General features: G+C 37.8%; 2 protein-coding genes across 2 annotated transcripts; both read right to left on the bottom strand.

Annotated features, from left to right (window-relative positions):
• Positions 1-2,045: 2,045 nt before the first annotated feature.
• Positions 2,046-4,570, bottom strand: LOC102505836 (olfactory receptor 11H6). The gene is made up of 2 exons (XM_006191243.2): positions 4,546-4,570; positions 2,046-3,031 (listed from the first exon to the last, which is right to left on the bottom strand). The coding sequence occupies exons 1-2, from the start codon at positions 4,568-4,570 to the stop codon at positions 2,046-2,048; spliced, it is 1,011 nt and encodes a 336-aa protein (XP_006191305.2).
• Positions 4,571-13,204: 8,634 nt separating this feature from the next.
• LOC102517979 (olfactory receptor 11H12) lies at positions 13,205-14,410 on the bottom strand. Its single transcript, XM_006191213.2, has one exon. The coding sequence runs from the start codon at positions 14,359-14,361 to the stop codon at positions 13,414-13,416; it is 948 nt and encodes a 315-aa protein (XP_006191275.2). The 5' UTR covers positions 14,362-14,410; the 3' UTR covers positions 13,205-13,413.
• Positions 14,411-15,407: the final 997 nt, after the last annotated feature.

The following is a 15,407-nucleotide window of genomic DNA, read 5'->3' as shown; positions in this document are numbered from 1 at the left end:
CTCCATTTATTCATTTTCTTTTCCTGTTTAAAGTTAAGTATTTGCGGTTTTCCTTGTATACACTTCACAGATTTTTGGTGAGTTTATTTAGAGGTGTACTACATTTTGTTGTTATTATGAATGGCATTTTCTTTCCATTACATTCTTTCTGATTATTATTTTTTATATTTTTACTTTGCATGAGGCCACCATTTTAAAGTTTCTTACTGCTTTTAATCGTTTTTTGAAATTATTTTTGTGAAAACTCACATCATGAAAAATATCTGCTAGCACTTGGTAAAAACATAGGCAAAGAAATAAGTACTGGGATGAGAAGATTTCTGAGTTTCAGTTCAGGAGATAACTGATGAGTATTAATGGGCTGTCTTTTAATCCCTAACTTCTCCCTCTTTCTTTTGGGAGAATTGGAGGATTAAACAGTTGCCTCCCCCCTTTTATTCAGTACTTCTAATGAGAGAAGATGAGGAAGGCTGCATGCTCACTTCCTCTCTCCTCTATTGAGGGATACTGTGTAAGGGTCTGCAGGTTGTTCCTGGCATAAGGGAGCCTGTCCAAAAGAGAAAGTGGTGCCTGCCACCCAGCCTGTGCCCTGGGAGCAGAAATGTGCCCCTTGATGTGTGTGAGAGTTTCCCCAGAGGAAGTGGGACATAAAAGAACTTCTGATTCAGACCTATGCTGAGGAGCTGCTGCTTTGTGATTTACGCAAAGGGCTTTGCAGAATAGCCTTGCACTCAAGCTTTAAACTAAGTCATACTATTACTTTATGTAGAGCCTGACTTTTATTTCCCTTGCGTAGCTAAAACGAAGATAGACTAGTGAATCTGGTCTTTTTTTGTGCTCCTGTGGAACTGGGTGCAATTTCATTAGTAGATAAGATTGTGCCCTCTCAAAGTAAGAATTATTTTCTTAGATGGAATAAGATGATTTCAGGGCACTTTGAAGATTAACTGGAGAGTAATATACCTCATTCCAGACATTGGCTATACTATCTTATTTCTGTCCTCAGACTCACACACATTATCCTCTCTGCATGGCTAATTTTCATTCTAATACATACAGGGAGAAAAGCACTTTGAAAAAAATCATAAAGCATTTAAAATACAAGTTATTATTGCTTCATTAGGTTTTTTTTTTTTTGCCAGGTAATCGTATTTCCAATAGAGATCTTATTTCTGTTTTGTTTCAGTATATTTATTCTTTTGTATTGAGTTTTCCTGGGTGGTACTAATAATAAGGAAGGAATATATCAAATTGCATCACCCTAAAAGAACCCAAACAGTAACCAGTTGGAGAAAACTATTTTCACAAGATCCTGTTCAAAAATTGGTTTTGCTAAGAAGAAGTTTTTCTATAAGCACTTGAGGACGAATCTCAAACCCCAAAGGTCCCACATATGGACAAAATTATTCTGAATAAGGAAGGGAGAGATGTTCTGGTCACTCGTGTGGGTGGTAGGGAGAGGATGAGAAATGAAGAGAAAGAGGCAGCATGAGGTATAATATGAGAAAGTGATTGGGTGTTCAGCACGGTGGTCATTCTCAACCCCACCCTACAGTCAAGTTTAGAAACCTACACAAAGCTAGAATGACTTTGATTCTGGATAAAATGTTGAAGGGCATGAGTCTCCCATGCAGACTGATGTGATCAAAATAAGACAGCAGGTAGATTAGGAGTGAGAGGAGGGAAGCACACATGACCCTGCTTGTATGGGGGTGTGTGTGTGTGTGTGTGTGTGTGTGTGTGTGTGTGTGTGTGAAATTTGCAAAAGATAGAAACTGAGCGGTTGACATCTGGGTTATATATTGTTTTTTCTTGAAAAATGCTTGAGAATGTCTGGCATTTTCCTGTTCCCATGCAGACAAGAAAAGAGACATGAATATAATAAAGCCTAGTATACAAGATCTATGCACTTTCTGGTAAGGTCTTATTTGCTATTTGCTTCATTGAGATGCATCCCTGCAAATATTCCAGGGACTATAGGAATTTACTTAAAACCAAACCTCCTATAATTTTTTATCACTATATGTCCTACATATATTTGGATTCTAGTGTTTGAGAGGCTGTCCTTGACCAGATATCATGATCCTAAACAGTCTTCTCAGGACCTCTTTCATCTCTTTATTCCGGAGGCTGTAGATCAAGGGATTGAAAAGTGGCGTCATCACAGAATAAAATAAGGTCACAATTTTCTGAATCCCTGCTGGATTGCCGGCTGTTGGGCTCACATACATCACCATGATGGAGCCATAGAACAGGGACACCACAGCCAGATGGGAGCCACATGTGGAGAAGGCTTTACGCCAGCCTTGTGCTGAGGGGACCCTCAGTACCGCTCTGATCACCAGGGTGTAGGAGCTGGTAATGAACACGAAAGTGGAGAAAATTAGGACTGAGTTAAAGACAGCACAGGTGATCTCAGTGGCAGGAGCTGGCACACAGGACAGCTTCATAAGGGGTCCTGGGTCACATAAAAAGTGATCAATAGTATTGAGGCCACAAAAAGGAAGCTGGGAGATGAGATAAACTGGGAGGAGAAAACAGGAGAAGCCACACAGCCAGCAGCAGGCTCCCATTCTGATGCAGCGCTGAACTGTCATGACAGTGGGGTAGCGCAGGGGCCTGCAGATAGCAAGGTACCTGTCAAAGGCCATGGCAGACAAGAAGAAGGTCTCAGTGGTGCCCATGGAGAAGAAGAAGTAGAACTGGAGGAAGCAGCCCATGAAGGAGATGGTCTTGGTCTCAGAGAGGAAGCTGGCTAGCATACTGGGGACAGTGGAGGTGACATACCACATCTCCAGGAACGAAAAATTGGCCAGCAGGGTGTACATGGGGGTGTGGAGGTGGTGGTCCCACCACACAGCACAGATAATGGACAGGTTTCCAATTAGTGTCAGCACATAGATCACAGAGAAGAATGCAAAGAGGAGGATCTGAGTCTCCCAGGTACAAGGGAATCCAAGAAGAATGAATTCACTCACAGGGTCAGAGTGATTATTCCTTCCTGCGTTGTTCACTATTTTTTCCCCTAAAACTGCAATAACAAGACATTACCATGTTACAAATGACTTTACAGAAGTTTTCTCATGAAGATGTTCTCTGAATGACTTTACAATTCAAATAGCAGCATAGTTTTAGAGTGCTTAAAGATTTCCAGCATTCTTTGTCCCAATGTGACACTGGGAAGAAATAAGAAACTTGTAGGTGTAGCTGCTTGTTATAGCCTTGTCAACATGCTCACCATGCCCATCATGGTCCATTAAACATCAGCCTTTGTGTCACGTCCTCAGCACTACATAAACCAAGGTAGATGCTCCTTGCCATTCAGAGGCTTAGCTCAGAAACATCCACCTGGGGATGAATGTTATATATAATCTATCTATCTATCTATCTATCTATCTATCTATCTATCTATCTATCTAGGATATATGGGGGTTTAAACAATTAAAATCTGTGTAAAAAGAGACAAGAAAACATTGCAGGAATGTATAGCCATAAAGCAAGAGTTTGTTTACTACTGTAATCTTTAATAACATCACATGCATAGTTTTAGATGGGGTTTCTGTTTATGTAGTATTGGGAATGTTGGAAAAGAGGTAAGGAAAACAACATTTTATCAGTGATTGCTTACAGCAAGGTCAATTGTGACATTTGTGTTCCATCTTACGTATAAATATCTCTGTGAAAAAAATTCCACAATTTGCACTGTTAATTTTGCTCAGTGTTTAGTGACATCTGCACAATTCTCCAAAGTACTCTCTCTTTTTAACTTGGTCCTCTTTGTAATAAAAGTTTTTTGTGGAAGAAGAGTAAGTTCCATGCACTATCACCTTAAATAAACAATTTAAAAATGAAATTGGTACGAATGGGGATCAGACTCCAAAACAACATGATTACTCTTTTAGCTGAAATTTACCCCAACTAGAGTACATGGCCTTCAGTCCTCAGGTGAAATTTATCACATCCTGGGAAGGTACCTCACGATGGTGCTCTCTCTCTCTATCTTGCCACACAGAACAAAAATAACTACAGTGGCATATATTATTAAAAGCACTTTGAGATTTGAATTACATTAATTAAAGATCTGCGCATGGACTATTCATTCTCATTACTTTTTCTATCGGTTATCCAGGGTGCCTATGATAAGAGTTCCTTCCGGTTGCCTTGAACTGTAAATGTTTTTTTTCAAGACACGGTTCTTGATATTTTTCCTTCTCCAATTATGCTCTCTCTGTAAGTGACCTGTCAGCTAGTTCCTTGACATAAAAACTATCCATGTGAGATGAAGACAAATTTTCTCTCCCGAGCTGTGAAGTCTTTTCTGCAACCTGGATTTATCTACCCAATTTCTTACTCAGCATCTCCATTTGCTATGGAAGGTACCTAAAATGCAAGATGCCCATGACTAAAATTTTGGTTGTACTCACCCCAAACTGGCTGGTCCTTACTTCTGTGCTGTATCATTCAATGGCACCTCCATCACTCAGTTGCTCAGGCCACAAATTTGGCCACAACCTTCCCACCCTTCTCAGTATTCTACATCCAAACCGTCAACAGATCCTTTAGGCCCCATGTTCAAAACATAGCTTTAGAGAATCTGATCTTGTCAACTACTTGCTCTCAACCTCCTAATACAACTCCAAATTCCTTACGTCAGTCTATAAGGCCCTGAGACCTTCCTTCACGTCCTCATTTCCTACCGCTTTTCCCTCTATGGACCCCATCCAGCCGTGCTGATACCTGATACGCCAAGTGTGGACGGTATCAAGGTCTGGAATGCCTGTCACTCCTTTTTGCCAATATTCGCATGACTTAATTTGTTACTTCATTCAGTTTTCTGGTAAAAGTCAGAGACTCAGCGAGGCCTTTCTGATTTAGCCCATCTCTGCTACTCTGTTTCCCAATTCTGCTTTAGTTTTCTACAAAGCACATCACCACCTGGCACTGTATTATATACGTAGAATGCATTTTCTGTCCCAGCCACCTGAATATAAGAGGACATTACTTTGCTCACTGATGTATTCCCTGAACCTAGGACAGTGTTCAAGATAAATTAGCAGTGCTCATTAAATATTTATTGTCTCAATCAATGAACATGCCAATTAGGAAAACAATTGCTTCTAGTCAGGGAAAAATGTAAAAAAAAAAAAAATGCAAAGACTGGAATCTACAGTTTGCTAAAAACAAAAGCAAGGCAACAAGACTTGTATGGGGACACAGCCTAAGTCCAAGTGAACAGCAGGAGATTCATGACAGGAGCCTGCTTGAGACAACCCCATTGAAGCCGCCTTTCTGTCTGAATCACCTCATCTTTCCTTATGTGCCCCTCATCCACTCTGCTTTGTGCTCAGTGCTTTCTTGCTGTTAAGTTATAATCATGCCCTAAGGGTGTGTGTGTGTGTGTGTGTGCACGCGCACACTTTTTTGCTATCTACTCTCTCAGTCTTTTTCTATATCTAATGGTCTGTATTGTAACATATTTTTATTGAATAACTTTTATAATTCTTTCCTTATATTTTTAAATAGGTAAGCAAACTGTTTTTGACTTCCCTCTCCTAAAGAAAATGTGTTTATGGTCTGTAACATGTTTTTCCTGTGTGGCTGATCAAAAATGTTCTTCTCTTACTGCCTCATATTTTCTTCTGCATCATCTGCAGGGTCAGGAAATCTGGTATATATGACTTGAATAAGTAATGAGATATAGAATAAAGCTGTCATTCCACAGTTTATTCCTGGCCCATGTGGTTCAGCTAACATCTCAATTTAAGAAATGTACAGTTATTTTATTTAAACATGTTCACTTATGCTTTTATGGATAAAATACATATAACCCAACATTTAATTACACAAGTTCTGATACTGGAGGCTATGTTATATAATTGAGATTCTAACCAGTTTCCATTATAAGGGAGCGATTCTAATTTACATTTTCATGTGGAGAAACTACAGCACAGGGTTAAAGGAAAGTGAAAAAGACATTACAAAAAATTCTGAGCTGTGAGTTACCTGAAGTGTTTGCATGAGAATTACAGAATCCAGTAGAGAGGAGACGTCCAAATTTAGGTTTCTCTCTCCTGGAGTATGCAGTCAGCTTCGGTTTCCTCGTCTCTCATGTCAGTGGGAGAAAATGTGCAGCAAAGCCAAACACAGTGATGCTGGCACCCAAGTATCTTATGTGGCTTCTAAAAGGGGGTGAGTGTTGAAGACAATATTGTCAAATATAGCAATGATTTGAAGCCCAGAAAATGAGCATATTGCTTAAACAACTTGAAAAGGTGGTTATATGCGGTTGTAAATGGTACTGTGGTCTTTCCTGGTTTGGGAAGAACCAATTACACCCCTATCTGTAAAGGAGAGTATGGAGCAAACACGTTCTGAGCTGTGGCTTTTCTGTCCTCGACATCCCATCTCGGAGGGGGTGCTCCACAGCGCTCTGTGTGCAGCCAGGCCTTACCACTGAGCTCCTGTTCCCCTCACACTTTGTAATAAATATGCCAAGACTGGGTCTCGCCCTCCTGGATTGCCCAGCTTCTCCCAGTGGCCTCATCTAAGAATAACAATGAGAAAGTTTTGGCCACATCTTAGAAATTATTTCTTTAAGTGAGATTTAAATTGGTCCAGCCTCTTGGGGAAAAGGGAAGATGATGAGGCCTGGGTCTAAGCTGAAGAATAAGTTGGCCTTAAGCTTTGGATCCGAATATTAAGTATAACCAGCAGCATCTGTGTGTATTTTTATAGTAATGAAGCTATATTTTCCCTCCATAGAGATGATACTGGATTTAGGAATGAAAATGTAGGAGTAAAGGGTTCTAGGAAACCAAAGGATATAAATAAAGACAGGTTAGTTGTTACAAAGAATTTACAAACCACTTCAAAGGCTTTATCTGTTCCCTTCTTTCCATGATTCTACACCAATATCAACCCCAAGTATGCTGTAGTAATGCTGAGATTTTTGGATCTGTAAGAACAGTTACATTCATACTTGACTGTAACCTGTTCCTCTGCTTGTTTTGTGAATTTGTCCTTTCAATCTCACTTTAGCCGGAGGAAAGTAAACATTTAAGTCAACATTATGATCACCACAACTAATAATGTGACTTTAGAATTTTTAAATGAAGGTGATGATCTAATCCTGTTTGATACTGATGTAGATATCTCTATACAGATACAGAGCCTTTCAAAAATTCTAGGTCTCATAATTTAAGAACATGAGCATACTACGGTGAATTTGGAGAAAGCAGCTTAGAGGGATTTAGAAGTATTCTTTTCAGATTCTTTTCCATTATAGGTTATTACAAGATATTGAATATAGTTCCTTGTAGGAACTTTACAGTAGGTCCTTGCTGTTTATCTATTTTATACATAGTACTTTGTTATCTGCAAATCCCAAACTCCTAATTTTTCCCCCACCCTCACCCCTTCTCCGTTTGGTAACCGTAGCTTGTTTTCTATGTCTGTAAGTCTATTTCTGGTTTGTAAATAAGTTCATTTGTGACTTTTTTAGATCCCACAAATAAGTGATATCATATGATATTTGTCTTCTCTGTCTGACTTACTTTACTCAGTATGTTAATCTCTAGGTCCATCCATGTTACTGCAAATGGCATTATTTCATTCTTTTTGTGGCTGAATAATATTCCATTGTGTGTGTGTGTATATATATATATACACACACACACATACATATACATATACACATACACATACATCACATCTTCTTTATCCAATCATCAGTTGATGGACATTTAGGTTGCTTCCGTGTCTTGGCTATTGTAAATAGTGCTGCTATTGACACTGGGGTGCATGTACCTTCTTTGAGTAATAGTTTTTTCTGGATATATGTCCAGAAGTGGGATTGCTTGATCATATGGTAACTCCATTTTTAGTTTTTTTTAAGGAATCTCCATACTGTTCTCCATATTGGCTATGCACCAAACTACATTCTCACCAACAGTGTAGGAGTGTTCCTTTTTCTCCACATCCTCTCCTGCATTTATTATTTGTAGACTTCTTAATGATGGCCATTCTGACTGGTATGAGGTGATACCTCATTGTAGTTTAGTTAGCGATGTTGAACATGTTTTCATGTGCCTGTTGGCCTTCTGTATGTCTTTTTTGGAGTAATGTCTATTTAGATCTTCTACCCATTTTTTGATTGGGTTTTTTTTTTTTATATTAAGCTGTATGAACTGTTTGTATATTTTGGAAATTAATCCCTTGTCGGTCTCTGCAAATATTTTCTCAGAACTGAGATATTTAAATTGGAGAATAAAAGACTCCATTTGAACAGAAGAAGGGTGATCATTTAATAGAGCAATTCAATTTGTCCCATTTATTCTCCAAGGTACAGAATTAAAAATAATAACAGTTAACAGTTATAGGGAGACACACTGTAATTCAATGTGGATAATACCTCTGAAACAGAATCCTATCCAGTGGTGAAATTAACTGCTTTAGAAGAGTAATATCTATCATGGATTTCATCAGAATACTGAAAAGTGGTAGAGGGGATTTAAGCATCAAAAGCAAATTTCAATAGTGAAATTCGATTATATGCATTTAAGATGTATCAAAAAAAAAAAAAGAAAACCTATCCAGGTAATGTCAGCAACATAAAAAAGTGTAATGGGTAATAGTAAGGTTAATGTAAATTTGAGGTTTCATTAACACTGATAAAAAATAAATGGTATTTGTAAGGGTTACTGGGGGACAAAGGGCAAAAAAAGGGAATTCTGGACTGTGGCTTGGTCAACAAAGTCCCAGAGTTATGTCTTGAGACTACAAATAGTTCAACTCTATTAATTGAAGAAATTGTTATTTCCCCCCCAAAAAAAAATTGTGTGTGGAACCCTTTCACCCTCTGAGCCTAAAATTGAGTGGCTTCTTAGTTTAGGCGAAGGTGGTTCTACAAGGAGTGTGCAGGGTGGGTCAGGGGATTTCAGGGCTGAGTAGGGAAAAACGTCTGGCCCTGAGTTACAGTAGCATATAGAGTTTTATTTGGTGAGACTCCTTTGACAGATGTGCATGCAGGGGAAGTCCCTCACAGCAGGAGACCTTCTAGAGGCTGTAGGCATAGGGGCCACTACTCAGAAAGGAAGGAGGGCTAAGGAACTCCCAGGAGAAAGAAGGGGAACAGAGAGAAGGCTTACTTGTCTAGGTGATGTCACCCTGGGGAGGGTGAGGACTGCGCCAAAGACTTCTGAAGGGCAGCAGTAACTTGGGGTCTTTATTTGGTTCATGGCCAGATGTTGGGCACAGTTTCCTGGGATATGCAAAACAGGCAGGATCTAAATGGCTAAAAACCTGCTTATTTGGACCACATATGAAACAGTTGGATATGTAAAAATTTTGGCCCCTATTGTGCTTTGGAACTTAAAGAATTCAGCCTGCTGTGAAGAAGTTATAACCTAGCGGCCACTATATAGAAGCCCTCTCTGGCTCATTTATATGACAGGTAGTCTCTGAAACAGATTGTCCGTGATGGCTTTTCACTCTGTGTCCTCTGTTTATCCAGATTTCAGTGTTCATGCTTCCTTTAAAGCTCCCATTGTGCCACCATAAAAGTAGAGAATATATTAAACTGGTCAACACTAAATGTTTTTACTTTCGAAAGGAGAATTTAGTTTATTTTTATTATTTGGAAGTAATATAGTCTTATTTTAGAAAAAATGAATATTACAGAAAAATGTAAGAAGTTAAATTCATCTACAACCTCATTTCTAGTTTACAGTTCACTCTCTTTCTATATCATGCATATATGCAACTTTTAAAAAAATGGAATTATACTACATGCAGTTTGTCAATATTTTTGTTTGACATTATGTCATGAGTTTTTTTCCCATAGAACTAAATATTCTTTGAAGCATGATTTTTAGTGGGTGGGTGATATTTCTATCCTTCTCTTTGGGGGCACTTTTTATACAATTTTCTGGGAATCTGTGAATTTTTTCTTTAGCAAATTTTTTTGGTTATAAATCATATGTTTGTATATTTTAAAGATGTTTGCCATGTTGCCTATTTTAATTTGGTAGCAAGATAAGTTGTCATAGATTTGAGATCACTGGAAGGCAGTAGAGAGTGTAGAGAACTGGAGTGTGACTCAAGGAACTGGGGCCAGATCCAGAATTTCCGAGGTACTAGCTGTGCCGAGTGATAAATCACTTAACCTTTATGTACCTAGATTTTCCATGTGTAATATAAGATCAAAACTATTCTTCTTACCCACGTAGTACTGTTATTGAGAAAGTCTCATGAGTTAGGGAAATTCTTTGAATTTTTGGAGTTTTGATGAGTTGCAAATATGATTTCAACCTAGCGTCAGAGCACTGATAAATAGCACATTGATTTTTTGCTCCATTTTGCTAAAATAAAGTAAATTTTTTACATCATTCCTTTCATCAAGCAGAATAAATTCATTATGAAATTGCAGTTGTGATTCTAGAAAACATTTTTGTGTATTCTTTCCTCAAACGAGGGGATGCTTTGTGTTGAGAAAACTAGCAGGTATCAGAATTGTTTTTGAATGAATACCTTGTTTTCAAGTGCTTTCTAATATGTCATTACATTGGCATTTGGTTTCTTCATCTATCATTTTTAGTGTGAAAAAATGGGCTTGAACTAAGCATTGGCTTCAGCCTGCCTTTCTGATCGTGTCCTCCAGTGATGTGATGGCCTACAGGTCCCTGCTGAGAGTTATTCCTGCTTGGCTGTCCCTAACACTAAGATCCTCTTCTGATTAGCCTTGCCTCATTTATTCATCGCAGCCACACTGTGGTGAAAGCATTATCCTTGGCTCAATGTAGATTAAAACAAATAAAAAAAGAAAGTCCAAATAACTTGCATACGCTCACACAGTTAGTGCTAGTACTTAGATCAGAAATCATTTGGTCTGATTCCGGAGTGTTGGCCCTTCTCCCCTACAGAAGTAGAAAAGAGTGGGCCCTCTAGTTAGCCTGCCTGGGATCAAACACCATCTCCAATTAAGTAAGTTCCTCCTTGTACCTGTTTCATCCTTAGTGAATTGGAGATGCAGTGATACTGAATTGATCTCTTTGGGCTGTCATGAGTAGTTAAATAAAGTCTTGTATGTAAAAGGGTTAGGACAGTGCCTGGCACAAAACAAGTGGCTCAAACATTAATTATTATTCCTTTTATTATTGATAAGAGCAAACCCCATAGTGGTGAATTGCACCTCTAAAATTTGTTAAACTAAAATCGACTTTTTCTTTTCTTGTAATATTGTTTTCCCATGTGCCCCATGCCCTTATTTTCCCTGAAACTTTGAACATATATAATGTTTGTTTTTATAAGTAAATTTTACTTTGTGAGGGAGTTAGATTCAGTGTTTGGTCAGCTTAACAAGAATTTAAAAGCAGCTAATAAAACACCATAACTGATACTTGAAAGTAAAAAATACCGACTTTCTTTTTCATTTTCCCTGAGGAAACCGATAACCAGCACAATTATTTTAAAATATTGCCTTGTCGTGTTCTTTTGAAAGTTTAAATGTTCAGAAACAAACAAACAAACAAACACAGTCTTCTAACTGCCATTCTTAACGCTTTTTATCCTTCCACCTCTCTCTCTCTCTTTGGAATGCAGTTTGATCTTTAAAAATGTTGTATACAAGTTGTAATGTTATACTATGGAAAGAGTTGTGCAGCTGTCCTAGTATTTGGGGTTGTAAGAAGAGATCACTGAAAACCAGTGGTTGCACAAATATATTGACTTCTTAACCCATGGTAGGGAGTCTCACATTATGGTAGAAATATTTCCTGCCTTGACTACCTGTTCTTCTTGAGCCCATTCCTTATCTCATCTCAGGAAATTTAAAACTCACATAATCAGGAGAAGGATACAGAGTTAGAAAACATCCTCCCTAAGTGAGAGATTATATGGCACAGATCTGAGAAAGAGCCTGAGATCTTCTCGCATGAAAAGAACAAACAGTTGTCTTACCTGGGATGTCCATTTCAAAACTCACAAATGCATTCCTACCTTTAGAACGGAGTAATTCATCTCTTTGCCAGGAAACTGTCCTAAGGTAAAAACCCTATAGGGGAAATTGTTAAATACATATAATATTCTAACATCCTGAATTTCCTGGGGCAGTTTTGGTTTTGGATTAAATGATGAGTCCTAATTTAGGTTTTCAATTTCTACTTATGGCAAATCTTTGTAACGATTTTATTAAGGTATTATTATTTGCAATAAAAGAATGGAAATAATGTTCAAAGAAAGACTTGGTAATGGATAGAAGGATGGTCTGATTCCCTGAGTAGTCATTCTTTAAGTGGTCAATATTGTATAGTGGTGACATTCATTTTTCTCCTAATCCCTCTTATTTTGTCTTTCACAAGTCAGATACAAGCTATTGGGAAGGATAGTTCTCCTCCTAGGAAAATATTCACCTCACCACATAAAAATTTACAATCCATGCCATATTACTTGAATGGAGTATTATAGTTCCTAAAATTCATTATAAAAACTTGCTACAGTATGGAATAAATTTGACATTATATTATGTAAAACATACATACCAGTTAAAATAGTTATAGGGATTGAATTCTGGATCCTTCTTTAAAATTTTTCCTTAATGTTATTTTAACACTGTTTCAGCAAGAAATAACAATGAACTGTCATTTATTTATTTATTTTTTTGAACTTAAGTAATTTATCCCCAAGATCATTTCCTTCTCCAGTTTTTAGAAGGAGATATTCTACTACGTAAAATCCCATTGCCTGACCAATCAAATTTTTGGTGCTACTTCATTTTGGTGAAACTATTAGTCCTCAGAATACTGCATTTCAAAGAACACTTTGACGCTGTTATATAAAGAATTAGAACCTACCCTTTAGGGGCTTAGAACGAGGTAGTGTATCAAGGAAGTAACATATGTCTGTATGTTACTAAGCTAGCATACTGCTACTATCCAACAGAAATTTTGCATGATTGCTTTTAAGGGTTTATTTACGAGGAAAATAATAAAGCCAAATATAATAAGAACCACAATCGGAAAGAATGTATTTCCTTCTTTTATTTACAACCAGCTAACTAAACAAGCAAAATGACATAATTATAATTTTATTGACTCTGGAACTGTTCATCTAAATTATCAAATAGAATTTAGAAATTTTTATCACAGATGAATCTTAAGAACTATCCAAAAAACACCCAAATGTGTACATTTCTTATTTAATATGCAGTCTAAGTGCCAAGAGGAATCCAACATTTCCATTTATCTATATAATCTCAGTACTTTATGATTATAAGTGGCCCCATAGAGCCTTAATTTTGTAGGCTGATAGAAGTTAATATCATTAAATCCACATCTGAAGATTTGGATGATAATATAATTCTGGTTGCTTTTGGTTAGACTATACTGACCTGATAATGGAGGGATCACCTAGTATGTCTTAGATTGTGTTGAAACTCCCCAGAACTTTCCTCAAGGCTGCCTTTATCTCCTTATTCCGTAGGCTATAGATGAGGGGGTTGAAGAGTGGGGTCACCATAGCATAGAACAAAGTTGCAACTTTCTGCATCCCAGCAGAATGTCCGAGTCCTGGGCTCACATACATCACCATCAGAGAGCCATAGAAGAGGGATACCACAGCCAAATGGGACCCACAGGTAGAGAAGGCCTTCCGTCTCCCATTGGCTGAAGGCATTCGCAACACTGCTAACAGGACAAGAGTATAGGACCCAAGGATGAAGAGGAAGTTACCAAAGATAACTAATGAGCTTAGAGTGTAGCAAAGCAGTTGGGTTTTTGGAGCAGAGACACAGGCCAAAGCAAATAGTGGCCCTGGGTCACACACAACATGGTCAATGATGTTTGGACCACAGAAGGGCATCTGAGAGATGAGAATAATGGGGATCAGGAACCACAGAAATCCACAAACCCAGCAGATAATGACCAGTTTGGTACAGAGATGCCCAGTCATGATATTAGGGTAGTGCAAGGGATGGCAGATAGCAAGGTACCGATCAAAGGCCATGGTGGCCAAAAGTAAGCATTCAGTTGTTCCCAAAGAAAAAAAGAAATTAAATTGGAAGAAACATCCAACAAAGGAGATGGTCTTTTTATCTGAGAGGAAGTTGACCAACATCTTGGGGACTGTAGAAGAGACATACCAGATCTCTAGAAAGGAGAAATTACCCAGGAATATGTACATGGGGATGTGGAGTCGCTGGTCACACCATAACGCACGAACAATAGACCCATTCCCTGTTATGGTCAGAGCATATGTTGTAAGGAAGAGTGAGAAGAGGAGGATCTGAATTTTCCACTCACAAGAAAAATCTAGGAGTATAAATTCTCTTACAAAAGGGAAGCTGGAATCTGGCTCAGAGGTATTCATTGGTTCAGTAACCTGCAAGGTCAAGAGACATGTGTTTATCAGTTAGGACTAGTTTCAAACATGTTCCTGTTTAGGAATGAAGAGAATACTCATTTTTCAAAAGAATCATCACTTAGGAAGAGAACATAGTCTACTTGTTCTTGGCTATATACTCTGAGTTTTGGGCACAGTAGGCAACTGGCTGCACAGAAATAAATGTTTGCCTGCTTCTAAATCTCTCCTTTACTAGGATAGAATGTTAAATGCATTTTGTAAGCTTATTTTTTGTGGGGTGGCGGGGATGATCTATGACAGTTTCTGCATAGCATATAGCACAAAATTAATGCTTAATAAACATACTAGTTTCTTACCCTAAACTCATATTACGGTGCAATAGACTCAGTACAGAAAGTTATTTTTCTATTTACATCTCAGTTAAATATGTTACTTAGTATATTATTCAAATATGAAAAAGAAATGAACATATTTCGTAGTAAGTTGATAATAATCATTTTAAAGCCAGTATCTCTGCATTCCTGTTGTTGTTAGCTTAGGCATCTTAAAAATGTTATGCTATAAGGTTACTTACCAACACTGACTTTTAATATTGTGATGTTGCAGTGTCTTCTGTAGAGTACAGGGGCTTTAAGATTGCACTTAATCTTTCACTTAAACAGAAGTTTGCAAAATAAAAGCCAAATATGGGAGTTTATTTTTTGAAGAATTTTTTTCCACAAAATTTTGGGATTCATTTTCCTTATATGCTTGTTTAAAATAAAAATCTTCCACTAGATGAAAGAAGTCAGATGCTTTCTTTTGTCATAAGTAGACTTCCTTCATCCTACATTCTCATGAAAAAGATGTCAGGGATCTGCCTTCTTTGAAATTTTGCAGGAATGTGAGTCCTAAAAGTTGTGAGGGTTTATATTTTAGGCACAAACACAAAATTTTCAAAAGGAATTTTTTCCCATCTATTCTTCACACCAGTGCTCTGAGAAATCGCTGCCAGGCTCAAAAGATGAAGCTATCATGGTTTTGATATTGACCAAATCTCTAAGGGCCTGTTT

This window comes from Camelus ferus, chromosome 6 (genome assembly GCF_009834535.1).
Source record: "Camelus ferus isolate YT-003-E chromosome 6, BCGSAC_Cfer_1.0, whole genome shotgun sequence".
NCBI classification, from domain to species: domain Eukaryota; kingdom Metazoa; phylum Chordata; class Mammalia; order Artiodactyla; family Camelidae; genus Camelus; species Camelus ferus.
Note: the sequence above shows the minus strand (reverse complement) of the source record. Positions and strands in the feature narration are given on the sequence as shown.

What these genes read in the sequence shown, in the direction of transcription:
- LOC102505836 (XM_006191243.2), bottom strand. Translation starts at nt 4,570, where the DNA reads ATGGGGCCTAAAGGATCTGTTGACG. An exon ending in GCCTAAAGGATCTGTTGACG is followed by an intron (nt 3,032 to 4,545) that starts GTTTGGATGTAG and finishes TTGTTATTGCAG; the next exon opens with TTTTAGGGGAAAAAATAGTG.
- LOC102517979 (XM_006191213.2), bottom strand. Translation starts at nt 14,361, where the DNA reads ATGAATACCTCTGAGCCAGATTCCAGCTTCCCTTTTGTAAGAGAATTT.